This window comes from Myxocyprinus asiaticus, chromosome 12, assembly GCF_019703515.2.
Source record: "Myxocyprinus asiaticus isolate MX2 ecotype Aquarium Trade chromosome 12, UBuf_Myxa_2, whole genome shotgun sequence".
In the NCBI taxonomy this organism is placed as follows: Eukaryota; Metazoa; Chordata; class Actinopteri; order Cypriniformes; family Catostomidae; genus Myxocyprinus; species Myxocyprinus asiaticus.
The window spans coordinates 12,350,914-12,367,858 of record NC_059355.1 but is presented as its reverse complement, the minus strand read 5'-3'; the positions used below and the strand labels follow the sequence as shown (position 1 = coordinate 12,367,858).

Here is a 16,945-nt window from a genome sequence, read left to right as displayed (position 1 = left end):
TCAGTGCACTTGATTTGACCATTACAGGTGTATTTCATTGGTTTGACCTGATGTCGTCAGGTTAATTGCCTTATGAAGCACATTTTTGTTACCTGTCAAAACATTTTGCAATAAAGTTCTGTCTCTTTTCTCACTGCAGAAACTGGCCAACTCTAAAGCACACACATCCAGATTCATCAGTGCTAGTCTACCATGCAACAAGTTTAAGAACCGACTGGTGAACATCATGCCCTTTGAGTCCAGCCGTGTGTGTATGCAGCCAATCAGAGGCGTGGAGGGGTCCGACTACATTAACGCCAGCTTTATTGATGGATACAGGTACGTATGTGTGCTTTCAGTGAATAAATCAGGTTTGTGCACCGTTCAGAACTGATTTGAGAATGCCTTTCAAATTCTGTTCAATTCCTGTATTTAAATTGAATTTGAAACAGGATGCAGAATTGTAATGCTAATTTGAATTAAGGAATTAGGATTCAAATGGAATCAAATAAAAAAAAATTATTGAAATTGCTTGAAATGTTGTTTTTAAAAATACATTTATTTTTTGAGTATTAATTAATCATACACGTGCTGTCAAACACTCAAACATGTAGTGTGTACATGTTAGACAAGTTATTGTATTTGTATAGTGCTTTTCACAATATAAATAGTTTCATAGCATCTGTTATAGAAATTAATGCATTAATTTAAGCAGAACATTATAGATGAAATATGTAGATTTTTTTTTTACTGTTTATATTCAGTATTTCATTATATTTAATCAATTAACATACTTTTTATGGACCATGATGGAATAGCACCTTTACCCCAAATTTATTTATTCCAAACAACATGAAAACCTTAAGCATACACCTAAAAAGTGATCTGTTTTCATTTACTCGAACAGTAAAGAAAAAAATACGTTACGTTGAGGAAAAAAATAGAGAAAGATGGATTACGAGTGTGAGAAGTGAGAAAGATGCCAAATTTACTGTCACTCCCTCACCAACAGTAATAGAAACCCCATTAGTGTTAATCTCGTCAACAAATTACTGACGAAAATATTCGTTGACAAAGGGTTTTGATTTTTTTTAAAGTTTGGTCTGTTACAGCTTGATACATGTTTTTGTCATTTTGCTCATTATTGTTGTCAACTAAAATGTTAATAAAAAAAAATGTGGGGAGTCACGTGACGCCATGCGAGGATCAGACGTGTGAACGGCGAGCTCTGCACACTTTGCTAGTTTTAACATTTTTAATGGCATAAACCGGTGAGATTCGATACACTCTGTTCCATAACTGTTCTAGGAGGACAATATGTCAAAGAATTAAAAATCATCAGGCTCTGGAGACATTAAAAGACACTTACGTGCTCAAGCTGACACCCCCGAGCAGGCCCCGAGCCTGGGAGTCGATTTAGTCGGAGAGAAGCGGGAAATGCGGCGAGAGATTTTGAACATGTCGGCAATGCTGTTGAAGGTCGTTGCTGACTTGGAGGATCTTGCTGTGATACGTCGATCGATCACTGCCATGGAGGCGAAATGTCAGAGATGTCGAGAAACGTATTGATTATCTGGAGTCATCAGAGAGGGAATCATCTGCTAATCCGCTAGCGACCAAGCTGTATTTGGAGCGTGTCTGGGAGAAGTTGGAGGTCATGGAGAACCGTAGCCGGCGGAATAACGTCCATATTGTCGGAATTCCTGGGGCCGAAGAGGGTCAGGATATGGTGAAATTCCTGGATGGGCTCCTTCCGAATCTGCTTGACATAACAGGCCATAAACTGGAAACTGAGCGAGCTCACAGGGTTCCTTCTCGGTGAGCCGCGGAGGGAGACAGGCCCCGATCAATTCTGGCCAAATTTCTGAGATCATCTGATAAAGATCTTGTGTTATGTGAGGCGAGGAGTAAAGGAAGACTTTCTTGGAAAAACCACAGCATTTTCTTGTTCCCAGACTTTGCGAATTCTACAAGAGAGAAACGTGATCGATTCAAGGAATGCAAGAAACTTTTACATCAATGGAAGGTCACTTTTGCACTGATATTCCCGGCCAAATTGAGAATAGATGCTAAGGATGGCTGTAAAACATTCACATGCCTACAGCAAGCGATGTCCTTCATAAAGTCAATGGAGTAAGTCATCTTGTGGTACTCACGTTGCAGCTGAGTGGACTGGCTTACTGAACAAAGAAATACTGAAAAAAAAAAAATTCACTTGTCTGTTCGAGGAAACTGAGCGCTTTTTTTTTTGTCTTTTTGTGCTGGTTCCACCTAGCGGCTGGAGTTTGTTTTGTGGAGTAACACACCTTCGGGACAGTTTTGTGGATGAACGTACACGTTCTTTTGGTTTATTCCGCCTATTGGCTGGAGTTTGTTTTATAGATGATCTTTTGCCGTGTAATTCTGTCTCACAAAATTTGTATATAAACACTGGACTTGAGTAATCCAACGGCAAAGTTGTCACGGGGGTTCTTGTGGGCGTTCATGGACTGTTTGAGTTTAGAGGGATGGACAAGTTAATGTGCGCGTTTTTCTTTTTTCTGTTTGTTTGGTTCTGGGGAAAGTTCAGGTTTTGATTATTGCACTAATGTTGGAATGTGGTCTTTATAATCCTGTTTATGACATGATTTATTTTTTCTTATATGTCAAAATGTCAATTGTTAATATGAGTGGATTGTCTCTCTCCACGTGGAATGTGAATGGGTTGGGGCACCCCATAAAAAGAAAGAAGGTTATTTCTCTTCTTAAGCGTAAGAAATATGATATAGTTTTTTTTTAAGAAACGCATCTTTCCCCACAGGAAGCTGAAACATTTGGGAAGATATGGGGTGGACATGTTTTCTTTAGTGCTGGCTCAAGTAAGAGCAAGGAAGTCATTACACTGATAAGTAAACGTCTACAATTCAAATGTCTCAAACAGATTAAAGATAAATTAGGAAGAGTCATTATTGTTTTAGCTGAAATTCAGGGGCAAAGTCTTATTTTGGCTAATATTTATGCACCTAACGTTGATGATCAGGGCTTTTTGATAGATCTTGAAGGGATGTTGCAAGCCGCTGGCACCCTTCATGATATAATATTGGGAGGAGGCTTTAATCATTTGATGGACTCAGTCCTTGATCATAGTGAAGCAAAAGTGTGCAAGCCCACTAGAGCAACATTGACGCTTCACAGGATGTGTAAAAAAAAAAAGAGACTTTTGAACCCATCTGGGAGGGACTCATCAGTCCATAAGATTTACTCTAGAATATTTTTTTTTAAATATCTAAGTCCCTATGGAGAAATGGAAATCATATAGTTGGCACTTTAATGTATCCCTTTTGCAAAATCCTGAATTCCAACAAATGTTAAAGGCTGAAATCAATGTCTATATGGAAACCAACTGGTCCTCAGTATCCTCTGTGTGTGTGGCTTGGGAGGCACTTAAGGCGGTTCTTAGGGGCCGGATCATACAGTATGCCACATTCACCAAAAAATCCAAAGCACAAGAACTCGTGGAATTGGAAGAGAATATTAAAAGTGCCGAGGCAGAACTGAAGCACCGAATGTCGTCTAATGGTCTCAGAGAATTGACCCGATTGAAATACAGATATTATACTATTTTGTCATGGAAGGTGGAGTTTTTACTATTTAGGGCAAGACAGCCATACTTTGAGTCGGGGGACAAGGCAGGAAAACTTCTGGCTAGATATATAAAACAGAGAGAGTCTTTTTCTACCATTCCCACAGTGAAATCTGCTGGTGGTGAAATATTTACCATGGCCATTGATATTAATAACGCTTTTAAAGAATTTTATCTTGATCTCTATAGTTCCATGTCTTCATCTACTGATGAGGATATTAGAAACTTTGTGGAACCATTAGAACTTCCCAAACTGATGGCTGAAGGCTCCGGGGCCATACGGCTTTGCAGCTGAATTTTTTAGATCTTATGCTACAGATCTTGCTCCATTTTTGCTATAAGTTTATACGGAATCATTAAAGAATGGAAAGCTTCCGCCAACCATGACACATGCCCGGATCAGTCTGATTCTTAAAAAGGACAAAGATCCAAGCGAGTGTAAGAGTTAATGTCCAATTTCCCTGATCCAGTTAGAAGTTAAAATATTGTCAAAAATATTGTCTAACCAATTAAGTAAAGTTAAGACATCTCTTATACAGATAAGGTGGGGTTTATTCAGGGCCGTAACTCTTCTGGTAACATTAGTCGTTTCATTAATGTCATGGGGGCAGTGGCGAACGACCAGACTCCGGTCGCTTTGGCTCTGACAGCGTACCGCCTGATAACGGCTTTTCAGCCAGGCGCCTTCCAGTGACCCAAACAGGGCATTAAGTATTTGGGTATTTTATTCCCAGCAGAATAAAATACTTAAACATTTGTGTGATTTAGTTAGTGTTAATTTTGAATAAAAAGGCTTTTGAGCGATGTGGGTAGATGGGCTTCATTACATTTATCTATGACTGTGAAGGTTAATGTTATTAAAATTAATTGTATTACAAAATTCAACTACCTGCTACAGTCTCTCCCTTTAGATGTTCCCCTCTCTTATTTCAAGCATTTGAATAGCATAGCGAAGTCCTTCATTTGGAATGGTAAACATCCCAGATTACATTTCAGTAAGTTACATAGGCCGATTGACAAAGGTGGGCTAGGCTTACCCAAGATTTTGTTTTATTATTATGCATTCGGTCTCAGGCATTTGGCTTATTGGTCGCTCCCACCTGAGATAGCCCCTCCCTGGTTTTGTATTGAACAGGACATTCTTGCCCCTATTTCACCATTACAAAGCCTTTCTATCAAACTAACTAGAGAAGTTACACCCCGTTATCTCGCATTTGCACTCGGTATGGACAAAATTGTCCAGAGTGTTTAATTTATTTAAAATGTAGCCTCGAGCATATGGCTGAACCCAAAATTATGTATTAATAAATCCCCTTTCTGCTGGTCAGAGTGGATTGTGAGGGAGGTTAATACGCTTGATGACCTATATGAGAGTGGAGTGTTGAGATCCTTTGAAAATATGGTTCAACATTTTGGGATTCCCAGGTCTCAGTTCTTTAGGTATTTACAGCTGCGCCACCTGCATTGTCATGGGAAGGGAGAGGGTCGCTTTTGCCGGGAAATTTCCAAAGAATGTGACGTTTTGCGCGCTCCCAAGAGCCTTGCCTCAGTTCTTCCGCTATTTAACAGTGTCAACAGACAGTCTGCAACACTAGGTAACGTTATCTTAGAGATGGAATCCAGCAAACAGCCGGCTCCAAATACAACACCGACTCCTACACAAACTCAGAGTAAGCCAAAAAAAAAAACATTTATGATGTGATCATGGTCGAGCGAAAACTAGAGTAAACATCGGCAGGACATTTGATTCCTGGAGGGCATTCGGTTTTGGGGATCAGAACTGACCCTGAATTGGCATTCTTCTTATTGGACAGGTAAGCTTACATAACTGCAAAGCATGTGAAATATAGTGCCATAAGGATTGATCTGTGTAATTTTAGCTAACTTGATCTTGCCTGCTAACGCTGACGAATGGCAAGCTACCTTGCTTCTTAACTGTCAAATCATTTCAACGATTTTCTCTTTATACTAAATGTCAGGTATGCTGATTCACAGTAACTGACATAATGTTAATCTGTAATTATTCAGCAAGGTAAACTACAATAACACATGAAATAAATGCTAGACAATGTTCAAGATAATGCAAAAAACCCATTCATTAGTGTAACGTAACTTGGTTATACAGAAAAAATATACATTCTGTTATTATAAAACAATAGCATATCGATATATCAAAATGACAGTTATGATGGAATCACATCAATACTGAATTGTGTCAACATATTTATAATGTACAGTCTATTTTATAAACAGCTACTGTCATCATCCACCAAATTTAGCTAACAGCTATTGATAAAGCTGGCTAGCTAGCTAACACCGACATAGGCTGTCGTATAAATGCAGTCAATGTATCATGCAAAGAAAAGTGATTACTTCAAACTACAGTCTCGCATAGTCAGACCTATATCCACACTTTGTTTTAGCCCTGTTCCAGCACTGGAGAGTCAAATATAATATACAGTCTCAAAGTTTGTAGTAAAACAATCATAACTGTGTAATTTTAATTATGCTAACTTATCTGTCATCATGATGCTGGTGAATCACGTTCAGTCTCTTTGTTTTGGTCATGCTCGCTCGCATCCCTATGGAGGGTGTGCGCGCGATCACGAGCAACAGGCTGCAGTTCACTTAACGGCCACAGGTTCAATAATAACAAGGGTTTCTGAATCTTACATGCTGCACTTTTAAAGGAATAGTTCACCCAAAAATGAACATTTACTGATAATTTACTCACCTTCAGGCCATCCAAGATGTATCTGAGTTTCTTTCTTCATCAAAACAGAATTTAAGACTTTTGGGATTTAATTTCAGGCCTCCTCCTCTAAACAATGCAAGTGAATGTACTCCATATTTTGACGGTCCAAAATGCATATTTAGGGTGCATCAAAATAATCGACATGACTCCAGTCGACAAATAAAGTTCTTCTGAACGCAAACGATTGATTATTTTGAGAAACAAAACAATACTTATATACTTTTTAACTACAAATGTTCGCTTCCATACATCTCTGAGACGTGCGCTCATGAGAGGGATGACGTAAGCTCGTTGGTAAGGTCACGCGTCACGTGGCGGAGTCAGGAAGTGCGTAATTGTTTACATCGTCTTTTTTTATTATTATTTGGAAATTATTTTTTATTTTATTTTATATTGTTTTGAAATTGTTTTGGACTGTTTTGGTTTGTGAACGGCGCTTGGTCTGTGCTCTGTGCAAGTTTCTTTTGTAAACAATGACGCGCTTCCTGCCTCCTCCACGTGACGCGTGACCTTACCAACGGGCTTACGTCAGCCATGAGCACGCGTCACAGAGATGTACGGAAGCGAACATTTGTAGTTAAAATGTTTTTTGATGAAGAAACTCAGATACATCTTGGATGGCCTGCAAAAAACCTGTTTGGGTGAAGTATTCCTTTAATATAGGGGATAAGTGGGGGCCTGGGTAGCTCAGCGAGTATTGACGCTGAATACCTCCCCTGGAGTCAAGAGTTGGAATCTAGGGTGTGCTGAGTGACTCCAGCCAGGTCTCCTAAGCAACCAAATTGACCTGGTTGCTAGGGAGGGTAGAGTTACCTGGGGTAACCTCCTAGTGGTTCTCGCTCTCAGTGGGGCGCGTGGTAAGTTGTGCGTGGATCGCGGAGAGTAGCGTGAGCCTTCACATGCAGAGTCTCTGCGGTGTCATGCACAACGAGCCATGTGATAAGATGCGCAGACTGACCATCTCAGAAGCAGAGGCAACTGAGACTTGTCCTCCGCCACCCGGATTGAGGTAAGTATTCATGAAACCACGAGGACCTACTCGTGGGCATTGGGCATTCCAAATTGGAAGAAAAGGGGATAAAAAAAAAAATATATATATATATATATATATATATATATATATATATATATATATATATATATATATATAGAGAGAGAGAGCGAGAGAGAGAGAGAGAGAGAGGATAAGTACATAAAGAATTGGGTCCTGGCCAGTGTTATGATAGGTAGACAGGTTATTCTTAAGGGATGGAATTTGGCTGGAGCGCCCTCATTTTGAGAGTGGTGCACCTAGATGGGCAGGGCAGCGGCATTTGAGGAGATGTCGTATAGAAGGCTGGGCAACCTGGGTCTATTTAATAAAAAAATGGGGCAGTTATTTAGCCTATAGGGCAGCTCGGGGAGGGGCAGTGGAGAGTGATGCGTAGTTTTAAATGTGTACAACCTTATTATTTTTTGGAAGTATACTTTTCATGTTTTTTTTGTTGTTTTTTTTTTGTGTTTGTGTGTCATTGTCAGTTTAACTTTTGACCACTGGGGTGTAAAATCGCTGTGACTGTGAACGGCGCCTGAGGAGAATGATGAGGAAGTTGGATTTAGACATCTAACCACTTCAGAGATGCATTAAGTTAGTTTATCTCTAAAAACCTTCAACTGACACCTGCGGGTCTCACAGCAGGGGTCAGCACATGAGTGCTAGAAACATCTACTAGTGTCCTCGCACAGCTAAATGTGTCATAGCACATGTGATGTAAACTTATGTGCTGTGTGGGCCTGCCTAAAATATGCTTCTTTCTGTTGTTCCACCACCCAAGGCTGTCAGCAAGTAACATCAGCTTCTGTCTTTCTCTCTGTCTGTGTTTCTCACTCTCTTTTACTGATTTTGTCTACATCTTCTCCATGCAATGTTTCTTTTCTCCCACTGGGTCTTTATCTCACCCTCTGTATGTCTGTCTGTCTTCTCATGCTTTTCGGACCTCACCTATGGAGTCACAGAGCCCCCTGCAGTCAGTGTAGTGGAATCGCACCTCTTTAAGTCCTTCCACATCACTTCTAACTCTTAACGCATTATTCAGGGCCTCTGCCATCATGCAAAATTTTTGATTTACAGAAAATTAGTAAGATGTCTTTGGAAATGTCATATCAATTTCCATTGTGAATATATACATTTTTCTTGTTTGTTCTGCTATAAAAGATTACATTGACTAAATATTGCTCTTTTTGATTGTTTGTGTAGAGTAAAACTTGTACTGTACACAAGTCAGCATCAGTCTATCCTTTTTAGCTCTTATTGGAGTCTATAATATTACTAAGGATGGTTGTCTGGTAACACTTTACAATAATTTATAACAATAACATTAGTTGACATAAACTAATAATGAACAATACTTTTACAGCACATATTAATCTTAGTTCATGTAAATTTCAAAATACACTAATACTATTTAATAATAAAAGTTGTAAATGTTAACATTGGGTAAAACTGAATGATTTTATTTTCATAAATCAACATTAACCAAGATTAATAAATGCTGTAAAAAAAGATAAATTTGTCAAAATTAGCTTGTGATAGCTAATGCATAAAACTCCTGTTAACAAATACAACCTTATTATAAAGTGTTTTTTTCTTGTATGACTTAATTCGGGGGGTTGGGGGGTCCCTGATATATATAGGGATAGTTCACCCCAATATATGTATATATATATATATATATATATATATATATATATATATATATATATATATATATATATATATATATATATATACACACACCAATCAGCCACAACATTAAAACCACCTGCCTAATATTGTGTAGGCCCCCCTCATGCCGACAAAACAGTGCCAACTCACATCTCAGAATAGCATTATGAGATTATATTCTTCTCACCACAATTTTACAGAGCGGTTATCTGAGTTACCATAGACTTTGTCAGTTCGAACCAGTCTGGCCATTCTCTGTTGACCTCTCTCATCAACAAGGCGTTTTCATCCTCAGAACTGCCGCTCACTAGATGTTTTTTTGTTTTTGGCACCATTCGGAGTAAATTCTAGTGAATGTTGTGCGTGAAAATCCCAGGAAATCAGCAGTTACAGAAATAATCAAACCAGCCCATCTGGCACCAACAATCATCCATGCGATTATCTAATCAGCCAATCGTGTGGCAGCAGTGCATAAAATCATATATACGGGTATATAATCAGATACTATTAGAATGCTTTTCTGAGATGTGGATTGGTGCTGTTTTGGCGGTACAAGAGGGACCTACACAATATTAGGCAGGTAGCTTTAATGTTGTGGCTGATCGGTGTGTGTGTGTGTGTGTGTGTGTGTGTGTGTGTGTGTATATATATATATATATATATATATATATATATATATATATATATATATATATATATACACACACAGTTGTGCTCAAAAGTTTGCATATCCTTGGAGAATTGGTAATATATGTACGGTTTTTAAAGAAAACATGAGTGAGCAGGCAAAACACATTTATTTATGGGATTCATATTCAACTGTAGGTTATAACAGAATGGCACAATCATAAAACAAAACATGGCAACAAAGAAAAAAATAAAATGACCCCTGTTCAAAAGTCTGCATACCCTTAGTTCTTAATACTGTGTATTACCCCCTTTAACATCAATGACAGCATGCAGTCTTTTGTAATAGTTGTCTATGAGGCCCCAAATTCTTGCAAGTGGTATTGCTGCCCATTCATCTCCAGGTCATGCAAAGTCTTTGGTCGTCTTGCATGAACCACAGGTTTGAGATCTCCCCAGAGTGGCTCGATGATATTAAGGTCAGAAGACTGTGATGGCCACTCCAGAACCTTCACCTTTTTCTGCTGTAACCACTGGAGGGTCAACTTGGCCTTGTGCTTAGGATCATTGTCGTGCTGGAAAGTCCAAGAGCGTCCCATGGCAGCTTTCGTGCAGAAGAATGCAAATTGTCTGCCAGTATTTTCTGATAACATGCTGCATTCATTTTGCCATACATTTTCACAAGATTCCCCGTGCCTTTAGAGCTCACACATCCCCAAATCACCAGTGAGCCACCACCATGCTTCACAGTGGGGATGGTATTCTTTTCACTATAGGCCTTGTTGACCCCTCTCCAAACATAGTGCTTATGGTTGTGACCATAAAGCTCTATTTTGGTCTCGTCACTCCAAATTAGTGTGCCAGAAGCTGTGAGGCGTCACGGTGATGTCGGGCATATTGTAACCGGGCTTTTTTGTGGCATTGGCGCAGTAAAGGCTTCTTTCTGGCAACTCAACCATGCAGCTCATTTTTGTTCAAGTATCATCATATTGTGCTCCTTGAAACAACCACACCGTCTTTTTCCAGAGCAGCCTGTATTTCTCCTGAGGTTACCTGTGGGTTTTTCTTTGTATCCCGAACAATTCTTATGGCAGTTGTGGCTATAATCTTACTTGGTCTGCCTGACCTTGGCTTGATAGCAAGAGAGCCCCGAATTTTCCACTTCTTAATAAGTGATTGAACAGTACTGACTAGCATTTTCAAGGTTTGGAAATCTTTTTATATCCTTTTCCATCTTTATAAAGTTCCATTACCTTGTTACACAAGGCTTTTGACAGTTCTTTTCTGCTCCCCATGGCTCAGTATCTAGCCTGCTCAGTGCATCCACGTGAGAGCTAACAAACTCATTGACTATTTATTCACAGACACTAATTGCAATTTAAAAAGCCACAGGTGTGGGAAATGAACCTTTAATTTACATTTAAACCTGTGTGTGTCACCTTGTGTGTCTGTAACAAGGTCAAACATTCAAGGGTATGTAAACTTTTTATCAGGGCCATTTCTGTTATTATTATGATTTAAAAAGAAGCCAAACAACTATGTGATAATAAATGGCTTCATATGATCACTATCCTTAAATAAAAGACAGTTTTTTTTTGCATTATCAGTCATATTTTCAAAATCAATGCCAAAATTTCACAATTTCTGCCAGGGTATGGAAACTTTTGAGCACAACTGTATATATACACACTACCGGTCAAAACTTATGAAACACTTGACTGTAATGTTTCTCATGATCTTAAGAACCTTTTGATCTGAAGGCATATGTATAAATGTTTGAAATTAGTCTTGTAGACAAAAATATAATTGTGCCACCATATTAATTTATTCATTATATAACTAAAATTTAAAAAAAAAAAAGTTTTCGAAATTGATGACTTGGACCAAATAATAAAGAAAAGCAGCCAATAAGTGCCCAACATAGATAGGAACTCCTTCAATACTGTTTAAAAAGCATTCCAGGGTGACACCTCAAGAAGTTGGTTGAGAAAATGTCAAGAGTACATTTCTGAAAATTCTAGGCAAAGGGTGACTACTTTGAAGATGCTAAAATATAACACAGTTTTGATTTATTTTGGATTTTGTTTAGACATAACATAATAGTTCCATTTGTTATTCCATAGTTTTGATGACTTTACTATTATTCTAAGATGTGAAGAAGAAAAAATATATATAATAAAGAATGAGTAAGTGTTTCAAAACTTTTGAGACATCGTTTGTGGATGGGTCTTGTCCTCACTGCGAGAACATGACCATGGCAACGTTGCGGTCGCAGCTTGCCTTCATGAGAAAGCAAGCCACCCCAGCGGCTCCCTGCCTCGGTTCTTCTACCTATGGGTATGAGGCCGCGGCAGTTAGCACTGGGGGCGATTTGGGGACCTCAGTGGGAGCACCTCCGCCGGGTATCCCCACCCACGGACCTCCCATTCCTCAGCACGCTCGCTTGGCTATGCAATTCAGTTCGCCAGGCGTCCGCTTCACCTCGGTGAAGGGCGAGAACGCCGCGACCTTGCGCGCGGAAATTGCTACCCTTCTACGGAAGGGTGCAATAGAGCCTGTCCCTCCGGCTGAGATGAAGAAGGGGTTTTACAGCCCCTACTTCATCGTACCGAAGAAAGGCGGTGGGTTGCGGCCAATCTTGGACCTGCGAGTACTGAACCGGGCTTTGCACAGACTCCCGTTCAAGATGCTAACGCAAAAACGCATTCTAGCGAGCATCCGGCATCAAGATTGGTTCGCGGCGGTAGACCTGAAGGACGCGTACTTCCACGTCTTGGTTTTACCTCGACACAGACCCTTCCTGCGGTTTGCTTTCAAGGGCCGGGCGTACCAGTACAAGGTCCTCCCCTTTGGCCTGTCCTTGTCCCCTCACGTCTACACGAAGGTCGCAGAGGCAGCCCTTGCCCCACTAAGGGAAGTGGGCGTTCGCATATTCAACTATCTCGACGACTGGCTAATCCTAGCTCACACTCGGGACGTGTTGTGTGTGCACAGGAACCTGGTGCTCACACACCTAAGCCAGCTGGGGCTTCGGGTCAACTGGGAAAAGAGCAAGCTCTCCCCGGTTCAGAGCATCTCTTTTCTCGGCTTGGAGTTGGACTCAGTTTCGATGACGGTGCACCTCACGAACGAGTGCGCACAGTCAGTGCTGAACTGTCTGAAGGCGTTCAGACGGAAGACAGCGGTCCCACTGAAACTTTTTCAGAGGCTCCTGGGGCATATGGCATCCTCAGCGGTGGCCACTTGGGTTGATGCATATGAGACCGCTTCAGCACTGGCTTCAGACTTGAGTCCCGAGATGGGCATGGCGCCACGGGACACATCGCGTGGTCATCACGCCAATCTGTTGATGCCTCTTCAGTCCTTGTACCGACCTGACATTTCAACGGGCAGGGTTCCCCTAGAACAGGTCTCCAGGCGCGTCGTGGTTACGATGGTCGCCTCCAAGATGGGCTGGGGCGCCGTATGTAACGGGCACGCAGCCGCTGGCTCCTAGACTGGCCCGCGGCTACGTTGGCACATCAACTGCCTCGAGTTGTTGGCAGTACTTCTCGCCCTGCGGAGGCTTCGACCATTGATCAAGGGCAAGCATGTGTTGGTTCGGACAGACGACACGGCAACGGTGGCATACATCAACCACCAAGGTGGCCTACGCTCCTGTTGCATGTCACAACTCGCCCAACGTCTCCTCCTCTGGAGTCAGCAGCACCTCAAGTCGCTGCGAGCCATTCACATCCCGGGCGACCTCAACACCGCAGCGGATGTGCTGACACACTCAGGGGAGAGTTGAGACTCCACCCCCAGGTGGTCCAGCTGATTTGGAGTCAATTCGGTCAAGCACAGGTAGACCTGTTTGCTTCCCGGGAGTCCTCCCACTGCCCGCTTTGGTACGCCCTGACCAAGGTACCCCTCAGTATAGATGCGCTGGCACACAGCTGGCCCCCAGGACTACGCAAATATGCGTTTCCCCCAGTGAGCCTACTTGCACAGAACCTGTGCAAGGTCAGGGAGGACTAGGAGCAGGTCGTCCTGGTAGCACCCTACTGGCCCACCCAAACATGGTTCTCTGACCCTCACATTCCTCGAGACAGCCCCCCCCCCCAGTGAATTCCCCTGAGGAAGGACCTTCTTTCTCAGGGATGGGGCACCATCTGGCACCCACGACCAGACCTCTGGAATCTCCATGTCTGGCCCCTGGACGGGACGCAGAAGACCTAAGTGGCCTACCACCCGCGGTGGTAGATATGATCACTCAGGCTAGGGCTCCCTCTACGAGGCGCCTGTATGCCTTGAAGTGGTGTTTGTTCGCTAAGTGGTGTTCTTCCCGACGCGAAGACCCCCAGAGATGCGCAGTCAGATCGGTGCTTTCCTTCCTGCAGGAGAGGTTGGAGGGGCAGCTGTTCCCCTCCACCTTGAAGGTGTATGTAGCCGCCATTTCGACACATCACGATGCAGTGGATGGTAAGTATTTGGGGAAGCACGACTTGATCATCAGGTTCCTGAGAGGCGCTACGAGGTTGAACCCCCCCAGACCGTGCCTCATTCCCTCATGGGATCTCTCTGTAGTCCTTTGGGGACTACGGGGAGCTCCCTTCGAGCCGTTGGAGTCAGCTGAGCTTAAGGCACTCTCCTTGAAGACTGTCCTCCTGACTATGCTCACTTCCATCAAGAGGGTAGGGGAACTGCAGGCGTTCTCTGTCAGTGAAACGTGCCTGGAGTTCGGCCCGGGCTACTCTCATGTGATCCTGAGACCCCGACTGGACTATGTGCCCATGGTTCCCACGACCCCATTTAGGGATCAGGTGGTGAACCTGCAAACGCTGCCCCAGGAGGAGGCAGACCCAGCCTTGGCATTGATGTGTCCGGTGCGCGCTTTAAGCATCTATTTGGATCGCACGCAGAGTTTTAGAAACTCTGAACAGCTCTTTGTCTGCTTTGGCGGACAGCGGAAAGGAAGCGCTGTCTCCAAACAGAGGATCGCCCATTGGATAATTGACGCCATCGTGATGGCATATCATGCTCAGCACATGCCGTCCTCCGCGGGGCTATGAGCCCATTCTACCAGGGGTGTGGCGGCCTCCTGGGCCCTGACCAATGGCGCCTCTCTTGCAGACATCTGCAGAGCAGCGGGCTGGGCAACACCCAACACCTTTGCGAGGTTCTACAATCTCCGGGTTGAGCCGGTTTCGTCCCGTGTTTTGTCAGGTATGAACAGGTAAGTTCCAGGACAGGTGGCAGGGTGTACCGCTTGCGTATAGCGCCTTTCCCTCCCTTGAGGTGAAGATGTGCACTGTTGATGCCCAGTAGTGTTCACAAAGTGGTGATCCCTGGATGGCTTTCCTCCTTAGCCCTGTGACAGATGAGATTGCGGAGAAACTCTCTGCCGGCCCAGTACATGTGCCCTGTACTGGGGTAGGTGCTCCACATATGCTGGTTACCCACAGGTGACCCCATGTGATGTATATTTGCCACTAAATCATTTCCCTGTTGGTAAACTGCATCTTCCTTGGGCAGAGGTTCCTCTGCCCCCGGTCACTGTGTTTGTAGAGTTCCTCCCCTCTCGGGTAGGACCTACCATGCGACTTCTCCACTTGACATACTTCCGACAAGACTCGGTAAGGCCATGTGACGTAATTCCACTCAAAATACCCCCCCCCCCCCCTCACTGGGCGGGGTGTGGTCTCCGTGGTGTCTTCCCTTTGGGAGTGACACCCCCCTGACGTAGACATTTATGGGCCCCCAGTCGGTTAACAAATTCCACTCTTTTTGGGGAGAAAAGAGACTTGTTCCCGAAGGACCGTTCGACGCCCATAAGAGCGTTGGGGGAGGTTACGTGACGGCCTGGTGCACTGGCTATGTGGCACACAGCGGTCTGCCCATCTCGCACCGCCAGTCCACATAACACAGTTCAGCTAGTTGTGCCGTTTTGTATAGGGACCCCTAGTGTCACTACATCAACACAACGTCGAGTGAGTGACAGATAGGGAACATCCTGGTTACTTTCGTAACCTCCGTTCCCTGATGGAGGGAACAAGATGTTGTGTCCCTCTTGCCACAATGCTGAACTACCCGCTGAAATGGCCGGGACCTGGTCTCGTTTCCTCAGCACAAAACCTGAATGAGTGGTTGCATACCAGCTCCTTTTATACCCGTATGTCCGGGGGAGTGGCATGCAGATTCCACTCGCCAATTCCCATTGGCCTTTTTTCAAAGATCAGAGGTGTTTGGGGCTCCCAAGAGTGACCCCTAGTGTCACTACATCGACACAATGTCTCATTTCCTCCATCAGGGAACGGTGGTTACGAAAGTAACCAGGGCGTTCCCTCACAATAAATAACCATGATATTCATAGTGAAACCATAGTAATAATACAGGAAAATGGTAAAACTATGGTAAAAAAAAAAAAAAAAAAAAAATATTTTGTGGTTACTATGTATGATAGAGAGCCTGTGAGTCAGTCTCCATCACAGGATTTTAATGTCTAAAGGACGTATTTGTTGTTTTACTCATCATTTTGCTATATTTATTGGGGTTTTGCTATTTTAAAGGGGTCATGACATGCCTTTTTTTTATTATTTTAATGTTCTTGAATGGCTAACTTATAGTAAGTACAGCACAAAAACAGTCATATATTTGTAAAACATGATAATTTTCCACTCTCATTCTGGCCTTCTGTCAGAAATGTTCAGTTTTGGTGCTCCTCTCCTTTAAGACTTGACAGTAAATGCCCACTTTTATGATTGGCTTGACTTACCTGCTCTCTCATTGCCATCTCACTGCTCACCGCTACTGGGCGGGGCTACGGAAGTAATAAGGTAAATTAGGCATTACCAAATGTCTACCACAGTGTGACATCACAGTGTGGAGGAAGTAGAAAATAAGTCGTTTTGGCAGCTTGGTTTCAACTAATGCTCTTTTTGCAGTGAGGAGGAAGTTTTGAGTTCTGAAACTTACAGTATGTTTTTATAGTACAATGACCTCTTATATGTCAAATTTTCTGTTTTTTGCAAGTGTGCGTAAATATTTGGAAGCGCCCACCTGTGGGAACCACTTATTTTAGCTATTTAAAGAGATCTTTACTGTTTTATTTTGCAAATGTTTTTATCTGTCCTACTTATTGTAGTAATTAGTGTTTGTTTTAACTCTGGCCTCCATAGTTCAGGAAGGGGAGAAGGTTCTGCTCTTAGTACCAAAAACTGTCTAGCTTTTAGACTGTTTATTTGTATTTTTTATTTTATTTTATTTTTGTCTGTAACCT

General features: G+C 42.7%; 1 protein-coding gene across 3 annotated transcripts in view; it reads left to right on the top strand.

The window, feature by feature from the left end:
• Positions 1-16,945, top strand: part of ptprfa (protein tyrosine phosphatase receptor type Fa) — a 516,187-nt gene that overhangs the window by 483,945 nt on the left and 15,297 nt on the right. For all 3 annotated transcript variants that reach the window (XM_051711353.1, XM_051711352.1, XM_051711351.1), the window contains one exon: positions 140-318. In XM_051711353.1, coding sequence (XP_051567313.1) covers positions 140-318 — 179 coding nt within the window. The remainder of the gene's footprint in view (positions 1-139; positions 319-16,945) is intronic.